The 13310-nt window shown below is 45.5% G+C and overlaps 1 protein-coding gene across 1 annotated transcript; it reads right to left on the minus strand.

Annotated features, from left to right (window-relative positions):
• Positions 1–3201: 3201 nt before the first annotated feature.
• LOC101953486 (olfactory receptor 52M1-like) lies at positions 3202–4200 on the minus strand. Its single transcript, XM_005310504.2, has one exon. It carries the CDS (start codon positions 4198–4200, stop codon positions 3202–3204), a length of 999 nt encoding a protein of 332 aa, XP_005310561.2.
• Between the last annotated feature and the right edge of the window lie 9110 nt (positions 4201–13310).

Consider the following 13310-nt stretch of genomic DNA (forward strand, 5'->3'; position numbering starts at 1 on the left):
CGTCTGCTGTCACGCCGGCTGTATACTCTGGCAATCAAGAACTTCCTCTGTCTCCTCCACCAGAGATTGACAGGGTTTGTGCTCCGTGAGCTGGAGTTGTGGCTGGTCCTGTCAGCATACGCCGATGATGTGCTCCTCTTGGCCAAAACATAAAAACAGAAGAACGGCCGTACCGGGTCAGACCAAAGGTCCATCTAGCCCAGTATCCTGTCTGCCGACAGTGTCCAATGCCAGGTGCCCCAGAGGGAGTGAACCTAACAGGTAATGATCAAGTGATCTCTCTCCTGCTATCCATCTCCACCCTCTGACAGACAGAGGTTAGGGACACCATTCCTTACCCATACTGGCTAATAGCCATTAATGGACTTAACCACCATGAATTTATCCAGTTCTCTTTTAAACGCTGTTATAGTCCTAGCCTTCACAACCTCCTCAGGTAAGGAGTTCCACAAGTTGACTGTGCACTGTGTGAAGAAGAACTTCCTTGTATTTGTTTTAAACCTGCTGCCTATTAATTTCATTTGGTGACCCCTAGTTCTTGTATTATGGGAATAAGTAAATAACTTTTCCTTATCCACTTTCTCCACATCACTCATGATTTTATATACCTCTATCATATCCCCCCTTAGTCTCCTCTTTTCCAAGCTGAAGAGTCCTAGCCTCTTTCATCTCTCCTCATATGGGACCCATTCCAAACCCTTAATCATTTTAGTTGCCCTTTTCTGAACCTTTTCTAGTTCCAGTATATCTTTTATTGAGATGAGGAGACCACATCTGTATGCAGTATTCGAGATGTGGGCGTACCATCGATTTATATAAGGGCAATAACATATCCTCAGTCTTATTCTCTATCCCCTTTTTAATGGTCCCTAACATCCTGTTTGCTTTTTTGACCACCTCTGCAACCTGGGCAACCTGGGGCAGGTGGAGGCCTGTCAGGCGATCTACTCAGCAGCCTCCTCTGCCTGGGTCAACTGGGTCAAGAGCTCTCGCCTGATGGTCGGGCACAGGTGGCAGACGAGCTCCCTCCCACCCACGCGCACTAGAAGCGGGTCCACTGCTCTATCTCGGCATTTACCTTTCCACCACTGTAACAAAGCGGCCTTTGGCAGGACACTACTGAGAGTATCAATTCAGGACAAATTGCTTAGAGCAGGGCAGTCACAGCCCAAGGCTGGGGTTCCTCCACTACTGAGGCACACCAAACCAGCCAAAAAGAGAAGACTTCGGTCTCATCCCACTGTCTAACCAGAAGTCATACAAGCAATTTCCTCAGACACACCAGTTTCCCAGTATCACCACCAGCACCACTCCTTATGGGGATGAATGATTATGAAAACCAATAGCCCAGTAAAAGAAAAATGATTCTCCCAATCCCAAAGGACCAAGCCCCAGACTCAGGTCAATATACCAGTCATATCTTACTCACAAATCATGCTGTTGCCAGTCCTTTAGAATCCAAAATCTAAAGGTTTATTCATAAAAAGGACGAAATATAGATGAGAAATATAAATTGGCTTGTTGGGATTACAGCTGATTCAAACCAATCAAGTCTCTGGAGTACAAACATCCCAGCATGTTTGGGTCATTCAGTCCTTTGTTCAGAGCTCCAGTTTCAAGCACAGTTCTCCAGAGGCCAGAAGAAAACCCCTTTGTTCTTACTGTGGAAAATCACATCACACATACAAGTATCAGAGGGGTAGCCGTGTTAGTCTGAATCTGTAAAAAGCAACAGAGGGTCCTGTGGCATCTTTAAGACTAACAGAAGCATTGGGAGCATAAGCTTTTGTGAGTAAGAACCTCACTTGCATCTGAAGAAGTGAGGTTCTTACCCACGAAAGCTTATGCTACCAATACTTCTGTTAGTCTTAAAGGTGCCACAGGACCCTCTGTTGCTTACATACAGACAGCATAATCATAACCAGCAAATTACAACCTTTCCATAGACACCTTACTTGATCTACTTTGTACAAGATTTAGTGCAATTATGTTGCAACAATGATCTATATGGTCCCAGTTCATGTCAATAACGTAACAGACACACATCCTTCTTTGGTAGGATTTGGAGGCCAGGGTGGGTGAGTGGCTGGGGAGATAGACAGGACTACTCCAGTGACTTTCCCTTGCTCTGGTACCGGTTCAATATCCTGAGCCCAGCCCCAGGGATCCTGGCCCAGCTCCACAGGGTTGCTCTGGAGTTCTTCGGGCCAGGACTTCACTGGGACTCTGCATAGGTTCTGAGTCTTTTTTGACTGCTGCTGCACATTGAGTGGATGTTTTCAGAGAACTATTCACAATGACTCTAAGATCTCTTTCTTGAGTGGTAACAGCTAATTTAGACCCTATGATTTCATATGTATAGTCGGGATTGTTTTCCAATGTGCATTAATTTCTCCTAACCACCCTGGAACATACACTGGGATTTGGTCAGAGCCCTGCAGGGTATCTAGGGACCACCTCCTGCAATTCATGTCTTTTCCTCCACCTTGAGTCTGTCTCTCTGCTGCAGCCACAGCCCTGCAACCAAAGAGACCCCTCTGCCACCCTTGTGCCTCTCTCTCTCTCCTGTCCCATCTAGTCTCTGTGTTTTTAAAGGGCTGAACCAACACTTTTTCTCTCTGTCCCCTCTTCTGGCACAAAATGTCAGAACATGTTAGTATTAGAGCTGAGTGGGTCTAATATTTATTTTATTTCCTTTTTTATACACGAGAATTAGATACAGAGCTCCTGTCAGCTAGCTGCTAAGTTATCTGCCAAAAACCTGGAGTTTTCAAGACCTTAAGTAGCCTTTGGAATCACGGTTAAAGTTGACACCTCTACCAAAATCTGAAAATGCTCCCTTGTAGCTGGGGTCAGGGGAGAGGGGTAGAACTAATTCAGCAAGAGACAGGGGGAGGGGAATAGAGGCCTTGGGGGGGGGGGGGAAGAAGTAAAGCAGGGTTGGAGCCTTGGCAGAAAAGGTGGGGCAAAGGGTGAGGTTTTGGGTGTCCAGATACCAGCAATTAGAAATGTGGCAACCCACTGAATTGTCCATAGACCTATTCTCAGTTTGTCATGCTGACACAGCACAGTAAGGTCTGGAAAGGATTTAATGTCTTTTTGACTGTCCGGTAAGTGATCCAGGGATGAGGGCCCAGCACCATCTCACCAGCCAGCTCTGCACAGAGTTCAGTCTGAGAGCCAGAGCAACAGGAGAAAACTTTAGGTCCCTTTATGACTAAGTAGCCGGAGCAGCCTGTCCCGGATCTGTTTGGTCCTCACCCCATAGATGATGGGGTGTAGCACGGGGGGCACGAGAAGGTTCGCGTTGGCCATGAGAATGTGGAAATGGAGGGCCACATTGTAGCCAAACCGGTGCATGAGGGAGGAGAAAAGAACGGGGATGTAAGAGGCTAAAATGACAAACAGGTGGGACCCGCAGGTCTCAAAAGTCTTGAGCTGGGCATCCTTTGTGGGGAGACTGAAAATGGCCCTGAGGATCTGGATATAGGACACAGCAATAAAAAACAAATCCAGACCAGTCACCATGAATCCCACAATGAGGCCGTAGTAACTACTGACACGGGTGTCGGCGCAGGCCAGTTTCACCACAGCCATGTGTTCGCAGTACGAGTGGGCGATGATGTTGATTCTACAATATGGCCACTGCCTTGCCAGGAAGGGATAGGGCAGTATTAGCATTATTCCACGCAGCACCATTACCAGGCCAATCTTGGCCACCACGGGGTTTGTCAGGATGGTGGAATGTCTCAGGGGATCGCAGATGGCCACATAGCGATCCAAAGCCATGGCCACCAAGATGCCAGAGTCCATCACTAAGAAGCAGTAAATGAAGTACATCTGGGTGAGGCAGGCATTGAAATCGATCTCCCTGGAATTGAACCAGAAGATGCTCAGCATTTTCGGTAGGATGGATGTAGACAGGACCAGGTCACTGACGGCCAGCATGCAGAGGAAATAGTACATGGGCCCATGGAGGCTTGGCTCCCTCTTCACAATGAATAGGATGGTGAAGTTCCCCAAGACGGCTATGGCGTACATGGTGCAGAAGGGGATGGAAATCCAGACATGGGCCATCTCCAGGCCAGGAATGCCCAGCAGGATGAAGGTGGAGGGGTTGGTGAAGTTGGTTTTGTTGGAATCTGACATGGAGTAGGGGAGAAGTTGTCCAACTCTGAGGTAGAATGGTGTCTCCAGCATATACTGTACTCAGCCCTGACTTCCTGTATGTGCCCAGGCTCTAGGGTGATGGTCACAGTACAAATGCCTGGATGAAGAGACAATATTCATATGAGACACTACGTGCACTACTGGAGGCTGTTCTCATGGGTGAAGCAGATTGGTCGCTCTTCACAAACTGAAAAATTACATTTTTGTTATTCAGATATTGTTATGAACAACTGGCCCTACTAATGCCGATTCCATATTTGATGGTGCTCCATGTGTCAATAATTCTACATGTTGCGGTGTGGAAAATGTTTATAGGCACCAGCAGGAAACATGAGTGTGGACACTGGTTATCCATCATTGTTCCTTAATGTAATGCAAGCTAGTCTAGGGAGTCCATGCTGTAGGGAGTTTCCCATTCACCCGATTGCTCAAAATCTGAGAATTAAAAAAAAAAAAAAAACCTTTACCAAGACATGTGCCAGGGAGAAACATCCCAACCAAAACACACCTCAGGGAAAAGACTTGGGTGTCAATGATAGCAGGTCAACAAAACACCTGCTTTTTTGCAGTAGTGGCCAAATCAAATACAATATTTGGATGCCTAAGAAATGGGATGGAGAATAACCTGCTCTGGATATGTGCTCAGTTTTGGTCAGCCAGTCTCTAAAAAGGATACAGCATTATAAAGGGGATTTCTGAGACGGGCTCTGAGAATGGGGAAGGCTCCCATACGCAGACAGACTGAAAATCTGGGACTGTTTAGTTTAGAGAAGAGACAAAAATGGGGGTATATGATAGAGGAGAGGAATATAAAGAATACAACTGATTACATTCAATTAGACAAACAGAGAACCATTCCCAACCAGTAATACCTATAGATACTTAGTGCTTCAAAAGGACTAATTTCCCAAAGGTTAAGAAAATTATCAAGAAAACTGACTAGGAGGAAAATATTAGAAAGGAAAATGGGAATGAAAATTGGGAGTTCTTTACTCTTTGTTGCTTTTTACAGATCCAGACTAACACGGTTAGCTAAAAAGTCACGATACCGCAGTCAAGGAAGTGGAGAACTTTGGCTAAAGACCCCTTTGAATGGTGAATGAAGGTAGCAATTATGTGGGGAAAAGCAATCTATACAAATGGGGAAAAAGAGAAAATCGATAGCAAACAATACAAAAAAGACATTAGGGAAAAAAATCCATGCTTGCGGGGGCTAAGGTTAACGAAAGGGAGGTTATTAAGTATATTAAGAAGAAAAGAAAGCATAGAGGAGGTTTAGGCCAATTCCTAGAGGGAGAAAGGAAGCTTGTTAATGTTGTAGAAAACGTAGATGTGTTAAAGAAATAGTTTTGTTCTGCATTTAGAAAGAAGCGGTATGAGATACTCATATCACATGAGGTGATGAAATAGTCTCCAGTCCATTAGCTGTCAAGGAGGACGTTAAACAACATCTACAATAGAACCTTAGAGTTACAAACACCAGAGTTACAAACTGACCAATCAACCACACTTCTCATTCACAAGTGGAAGTACACAGTCTGTCAGCAGCAGAGCCAAAAAAAAAAGGGGGGGGGGTAAATAGAAGACAACTCTGTGTTAAGTGAAAAGTATTTAAAAAATAAAAATAAAAAGATTTGACAAGATTAGGAAACAATAGAAAAGCTGGTATGGGATTAGTTCAAAAAAAGTCTAGAAATATAATTAATTAATTAATCGATGGCTGTAAACAACATGGTTTATGGAAAATAGGTCTTGTCAAGTACAACTGATTTCATCCTTTAATGAAAGTGTGCACATTTGGCTGGTCAAGGGTACTGCACAGACGCAATAAACTTCAATTCCTTTGAGACATTTGATTTAGTAGGGAAAACTTTCAGATAAAAAATGAACAGTCCTGCAGTAGAGCACATTTAAAGTGGAATAAAAACTAGCTAACTCACAGATCTCAGAAAGCTGTTGTGAATGGGGTTGTTTCACAAGCAGGGTTCTGCAGGGACCATTTCTAGGCCCGATGCAATTGAATATTTTCATCAATGATCTGGAAGGAAATAGAAAATCACTGCAGAAAAAAATTGTGGATGACGCAAAGATTGGCAGAGTGGGTACAATGAGGAGGCCAGGGCAGGCACACCAGTTGGTCTGGAGCATTTGGTGAGCTGGGCCGATACAAACAAACTGTTTTAATACAGTCACATGAAAAGTGATTCCCTCGGAACAGGCAATGCAGGCCCGACCCACAGACTAGGGCACTGTATTATGGAACGCAGGGACCCTGACGTGGATTTAGGGGTCACTGTGGACACCCAGCTCATTGTGAGCTCCCAGTGCGATGCTGTTGCCAAAAGGGCTGATGCGATCCTTCAATGCATAAACTGGGGAGGGGTGAGTTGGAGCAGGGGAAGGATTTTACCTCTGATGTGATATTGGTGAAACTGACTGCATCCAGGTCCGGGGTCCACATCTCAAAAAGGTTGTTGAAAAAATTGGAGCTGGTGCAGAAAAGAGCCACAAAAATGCTTTGAGGATGGAGAAAATGCCAGACAGAAAGAGAATTAAAGGGCATCAAACATTTAGCCTATCAAAAAAATAATCAAGCAGAGACTTTCATGAGGTGAAAACCATTGGTAAAGTGGAGAAAGGCAGAGCAAGACCCAATGGCTGGAAGCTGAAGCCAGAGAAATGCCAGCTGGAAATAAGGGCCAAATGTTTACACTGAGTGTGATTAACCTTTGGAACAAACTGCGAAGGGAAGTGGTGGATTCTCCAGCTGCCCGTGTCGGCAGATCCAGACTGGATGCTTTCCTGGAAGATCTGCTTGAGGGCTTGTCTACACTTAAAACTCTACAGAAGCACTGCCAGAGTGCTTCAGCGTAGACACGACTTACACCGATAACAGGGGTTCTCCCATCCGCGTAGGTAGCTCACTTCCCCAAGAGGTGGTAACTAACAAGAGGTGGTAAGAATTCTTCCATCGACCTCATGCTGTCTACTAGGTTGATATAGCTAAAAACCCAGTTCATTGGCAAAGTGAAGGCAGCAATTGGGAGCGGGGGCAATATATCACAAATGGGGAAAGGGAATATAGATATAAAGAAATACAAATTGGAAGTTATGAATATTGATAAGAGATGTTAAAAACATCAGAGAAAACTCCATGCTTGGCAGAGCTAAGGATAACAAAAAGGAGGTTATTAAGTATGTTAACAACAAAATAAATTGTAGAAAAGGTTTAGACTAATTCCTAGAAGGAGAAAGGAAACTTGTTAATGTTGCAGAAAAGGAAGATGTGTTCAAGGAATAGTTTTGTTCTGCATTTGGAAAGAAGCAATATGAGGTACACATATCACATGAGGTGATGAAATACTTTCCAGCCTATTAGCAGTGAAGGAGGATGTTAAAGAGCATCTACAATAGAACCCTAGAATTAGGAACACCAGAGTTACAAACTGACCCAATCATCCACATGTCTCATTCGGAACCAGAAGGACACAATCTGCCAGCAGTAGATCCCCTCCCGCCCCAAAGGCAAATACAGGGCAGTACTGCACACATTAAATGGACTAAAAACTGGCTAACTGACAGATCTCAGAAAGCAGTTGTCAATGGGACATTATCAGTGAACGGGCTGTTTCTAGTGTTGTTCTCCAGGGATGAGTTCTAGGCCCGATGCTATTCAATATTTTCCTACATGACCTGGGAGCAAAAAGGAAATCACTGCAGATCAAATTTGCAGATGACCCAAAGATTGGCACAGTGGTTACACCGGGAGCCAGGGCAGGCACAACAATTGATCTGGAGCATTTGGTGAGCTGGGCCCCTACAAACAAAGGATTTGAATACAGTCACATGAAAAGTTATTCTCTCAGAACAGGCAATGCAGCTCAGCCCACAAACTAGGGCACCGTATTAGGGAAGCAGGGACCCTGAAAGGGCTTAGGGGTCACTGTGGACACCCAACTCATCGTGAGCTCCCAGTGTGATGCTGTGACCAAAAGGGCTGATTCGATCCTTGGATGCATAAACAGGGGAGTGGTGAGTTGGAGCAGGGGAAGGATTTTGCCGCTGCACAGGGAATTGGTGAAACAGTCTGCACCAGTTCTGGGGTCCATATTTCAAAAAGGCTGTTGAAAAATTGGAAAGGGGACACAAAAAGGCATCGAAACTATTCAAGGTGGGAGAAAATGCTGGACAGTGATAGAATTAAAGTGCTTCATTTATTTATATTACATAGCAATAACAGGCTCTGTAATCTAGTGGAGAATGGCTGGTAGCTGAAGCCAGACAAATTCCATTTGGAAATAAGGGCCAAATGTTTAGCACTGATGTTGAACAACTTTTGGGACAAACTGTGAAGGGAAGTGTGGGATTCTCCAACCCCCTTATGTCTGCAGATCCAGACTGGATGCATTTCTAGAAGATCTGCTTAAGGGCTTGTCTTCACTTAAAAGGCTACAGGGGCGCTGCAGTACCGCTTCAGTGTAGACACCACTGACACAGATAGCAAGCGTTCTTCTGTCAGCTTAGATAATCTACCTGCATGAGAGGAGGTAGCTAGGTCGATGGAAGAATAATTCCATCGACCTCATGCTGTCTGCACCAGGGTTAGGTTGATACAGCGACATCTCTCTGGGGTGTGGATTTCTTTGCTATTGCAAAGGAAGAAAACGCAGTTGTGGGTTGCATTAACAAAGGCAGAGCATGCAAGTCTCCGGAGGTGATAGTATTCCTCTACTCAGCGCTGGTTAGGCCTCAGCTGGAGCATTGTGACCAGTTTAGGTCACCAGTGTATAGGAAGGATGTAGAGGAACTGGAAAGGAACCAGAAGCGACAGACAAAGAGGATCCAAGGGACGGAGCACAAACCATATCAGCAAAGGCTGAAGGAACTGAGTATGTTTAGCTTGAAAAAGAGGAGATTGAATGGGGATGACAGCGGTCTTCAGCTACTTGAAAGGCTGACATTAAAAAAAGATGGAGAAAAATTGTTCTGTCTCACCACAGTAGGTGGGACAAGAGTCAATGGGTTAAAACTACAGCAGAGCAGATTTATGAAATCTCAGGAAGAACTTTCTAACTGTAAGAATAGGAGGACAATGGAACAGAGGCCTCAGGAGGACGTGGAAGCTCCTTTGCCGGAGATTTTCCAACTGAGACTGGATACTCATCTGTCTGGGATAGTTTTGGTGCAACAAACCCTGCATCGTGGCAGGGAGTGAGACTAGATGTCCCTTGCGGTCCCTTCTCACCCTGCAGCTCTATGATTCTACAATATAAAATCCTAGTGTAGACCAGGCCTTAGTCAGACACAAGTTATTGAGCTCAATACAGGGGTAATTGGGTAAAATTTCATGGCCTGTGTTATATTGGAGGTCAGACAGGATGAACTAATGTTGCCTTCTGACATTGAACCCTATGAATCCATTGATAACGAAAAGATAAAGATCAGACATTAATATTTACTCTGTCTCACAACACACGAACAAGGGAACATTCAATTACATGGAAAATCTGAACATATAACACTGAGAAAAGAAAATTGTTTACATAATCCATATTTGGCCTGTGGAACTCCTTGTCACTGACATTATTGGAGAGGAGCTTAGCTCAATGAGATTCACAAATGGATTGGCCATTGTAGGTGGTGCTGGTGGCACCACAGTTAGTTGAGTCCTTCTGACACCTTCAATTAGGAGACCTGATTTTCAGTTGCTTATAAGTTTGCTAAATTTTACGCATTTGGACTGAAATTTCCCACGATGGGTGTCTGCTTCCAGTTGATTTGTGTTTTGAAAGTTTCAGGCATAACACTTCAGCTGACTTCTCCGCTAGGAGAGAAGATGTCTTGCCCATGTTGAAAAGTTCTTATAATTGTTCCAGCGAGGAGCCCTAGCACCTCCATGCTCTCCAGTATATAAAAGTCAGGTAACAGCCCCCCCCGTTAACAGTCAGAGCCCTGAAATGCAAGAGCAGGAGGTGACAGTGTCTGTGCATTAACACACAGCTGGACCCTGAGGTCTTTAATCAGTTTTTACTCCAAGGGGAGTTTTGCCCCAGTGGGGCCATAGCCTCAGAATTTGGCCTTGTACTGTGCATCTACTAACACCTTTCATCCTGAAGGGTCCACCGTGCCACTGAAATGCAGCCACCTCAGGGCTAGATGCCATCAGCCAGGGCGGGAGGGAGTGCCCAGGAAAGAGGGACATTTTGGCCAGTGATACTGGAGCAAATTCATCACCTGTGGCAAGAGCCCTGGGATGTTTAATGGCTGTGCAGATCGGAAAGGACCCCAGACCTACTCTCTGTCCCATCACGCCCACATTGCACTGGGATTGTCGAGCAGGTGAGCTCCTCAGCAAGAGATGGGTACCTGTGAATCCTGAGACGGAACCGTCTTCCCTGGGAATCCCTCTCAGGTAGCCGTGTTCCACACCTCTCTCACCCCAGCATCTGCAGCAGCATCCCATGCCGAGAGCCGAGACAGGGGTGTGCACCATTTATAATATAGCTCTGTGCCATCCCAGTGGGGTTCACTCAGCCTCTAGGGGAGGAGCGGCATCTGAATGTAAACAGGCTGGAGACAGGCCTGTCTGCGCTTCTGTACTATTTATCCGGCTTTAGAAGTAAACAGTAATTAAGGGACCTTCCCAAAGGGAGATGAGAACTCTTGGGCTCTGTGCTGAGTCAGAGAGGAATTGGCTGCTCTGTGCATTTGTGTATATTGAAAAATTGTAGTCAATTAGGAAGAAAATTAGAGATAATTCCTAGGTCTCCATAGGGTCTGATATCCTGGAAATGCCCAGGGGGGATGGGTAGGTAGTAGCCAGAGAGATCTGGGGATAGATGACTTAGGGGAGATACAAAATTTTCTGCAGCCATACTGGACTGTCGCTAATGGATCAGAGATCAGTAATTCTCATCAGTAATGATCATCAAACTGTGCAGCACCTTTCAATGAAGGATTTTCAAAACGCCTAACAAAGTAAAGTCACTATGAACATATCTCTTCACCATCCTCTCAAGGTGAATCTGAGGTTTTCAGAACTAGCTGGAGTTTGTGATCTACCTACTCCTGTGAGGTGTGAACTCCGGGACTCCACTTTCGCTCCCACCCAGAAACCTGCCAACACATCACAGTCACTGGGATCACTTTGGTTGAACAGACTCAGTAAAAGCAACATCAACAGAACGTTTCTGTGGACAGAGGGCAGCCGGGGGCCTGTCCTGGGGACAGAGACCACCCCCCTACAAAACTGCCTTGGAAGAAGGGGGGCTGTCAAGGCTGAATTCCCACTCTGTCACTTCGAGTACAGAAGTGGGGCCCGCAAGGATTTTAAAAATTAATACTGGCCACTCCAGGCTTGTATTAAACTCCCAAGGTTACAGCTTTTCTCTGACCTTGACTTGGTAAACACTGCCACCACCCAAATGTAAAAAGAAACAACAACCCAAAAAACCCTCCTGTGGGGTACCCTCAAGCCCTTTCACCGCCCTCCCCCCGGGGAAGAGCTGAAAAAGAAAACAAAGGAAATTAGCTGTTGCTGCCAACTACTCCAACAACATGCACAAACCTGTTAGGAAACCAAATATCCAAATCCTGGTCTTACAAAAGGTGAATTTTATTAAAAACAAAAAGGAAGAAAATACATCTGGAACTTCGGCTTTTGCTAGATTTTAAAAGAGCAATTCCCAAAATTAGGCACCCAAAATTGCTTTCTTTGGAGGTTCAGCTTAAAGGTTACAAGCAAACAAAAGCATCGGGGGTTAGCACAGAGGAGATCCACATGCCAAATAAAGAAATAAACGTGATCACGTCTAGCTAAACATTCCTAATTTACTTACATATTTGGGGGGGTTCAAATGAGTAATTCTAGGTACGATCTGAAGAATTTTCATACCTCCTTCAAGCCTGTTTATAGCATTGCTGCTCTGTGTCCCTCCAGCCCAGAGAACAACAGACAAAGGGAAAGTTTCTTTCCCAATTTTTAAAAGTTCTACCTTCCCATTGGCTCTTTTGGTCAGGAGCCCACTCCTTTCCTTTACCTGTGGGCTTGTTAACCCTTTAGAGGTCAAGCTAGCAGAGAACAGACACCAAGAGGGATTTTTACAGCTAACTGGCTGGCTGGGTGTCCAGAAGGGAGCTACGACCCCCTCCCCCCTGCCGCCTTCAGTTATCGCAGGGGTCCTATAAGCAGGATAGAGACTGGTTCAATGTTTGCATTGGGTTTGTTCTCTCCCTCTCGGTTCAGTTCCTCCCAGTCTCTCCCACGTTGAATTGAAATCCAATGTTCCAGGATGAATCAGTCTTTCCAGGACTGCCACAGCTTTAAGGCAGTTGGATTCCCACAGCTGAACTCTCTGCCTGCTCATCTGGCTAATTGGGGGTATTTCTCCGGGGGTATTTGTCCAAACCGAACCGCGGTGCCATGTCCACATGTACAGTAACACCTCACTTAGCATCTTATGTTCCTGAAAAATGAGACTTTAAGCAAAACGATGTTAAGTGAATCCAATTTCCCCATAAGAATTAATGTAAATAGGGGGGGTTAGGTTCCAGGGAAATATTTTTCACTTTTTTATATATTTAACACCATTATAAATGCTGGTAGCAAAGCAGGGTTTGGGGTGGACCCCCCATGTAATAACCTCATGACCCCCTGAGGGGTCACGACCCCCAGCTTGAGAACCCCTGTGCTAAATGTTGAACTAGCACTCGGCTGAGCCCTCAAGGGTTAACATGTTGTTGTTAATGTAGCCTCACACTCTACAAGGCAGCAGGAATGGACGGAGGGGAGACAGCATAGCAGACAGAGACAGACATACACCTTGTGTGTGGGAAAGAGAGAGAGATGCACACTGCCCCTTTAAGTAAGCTGACCCACTCTTAAGTGCATTGTCTTTTTAAGTGGATCAGGAAGTTGAGACAGCAGCTGCTGCCCCAAGCTCTCTCTGTCTCTCTCCATCCCTGTCTCCACCCTGCTCTATATGGAGAAGGGGTAAGAGGAGTTCAGGAGCAGGGGGGAGGGGGATACCCTGACATTAGCCCCCCCTTCCTCAACGCATAGCACCCAGGAGGCTGGGGGAGCAGCTCCAAGGCAGAGGGCAGGAGCAGCACATGGCAGTGGGAGAAGGGACAGCTGCAAT

The sequence above is a fragment of the Chrysemys picta genome, chromosome 1, assembly GCF_011386835.1.
Source record: "Chrysemys picta bellii isolate R12L10 chromosome 1, ASM1138683v2, whole genome shotgun sequence".
NCBI classification, from domain to species: Eukaryota; Metazoa; Chordata; order Testudines; family Emydidae; genus Chrysemys; species Chrysemys picta.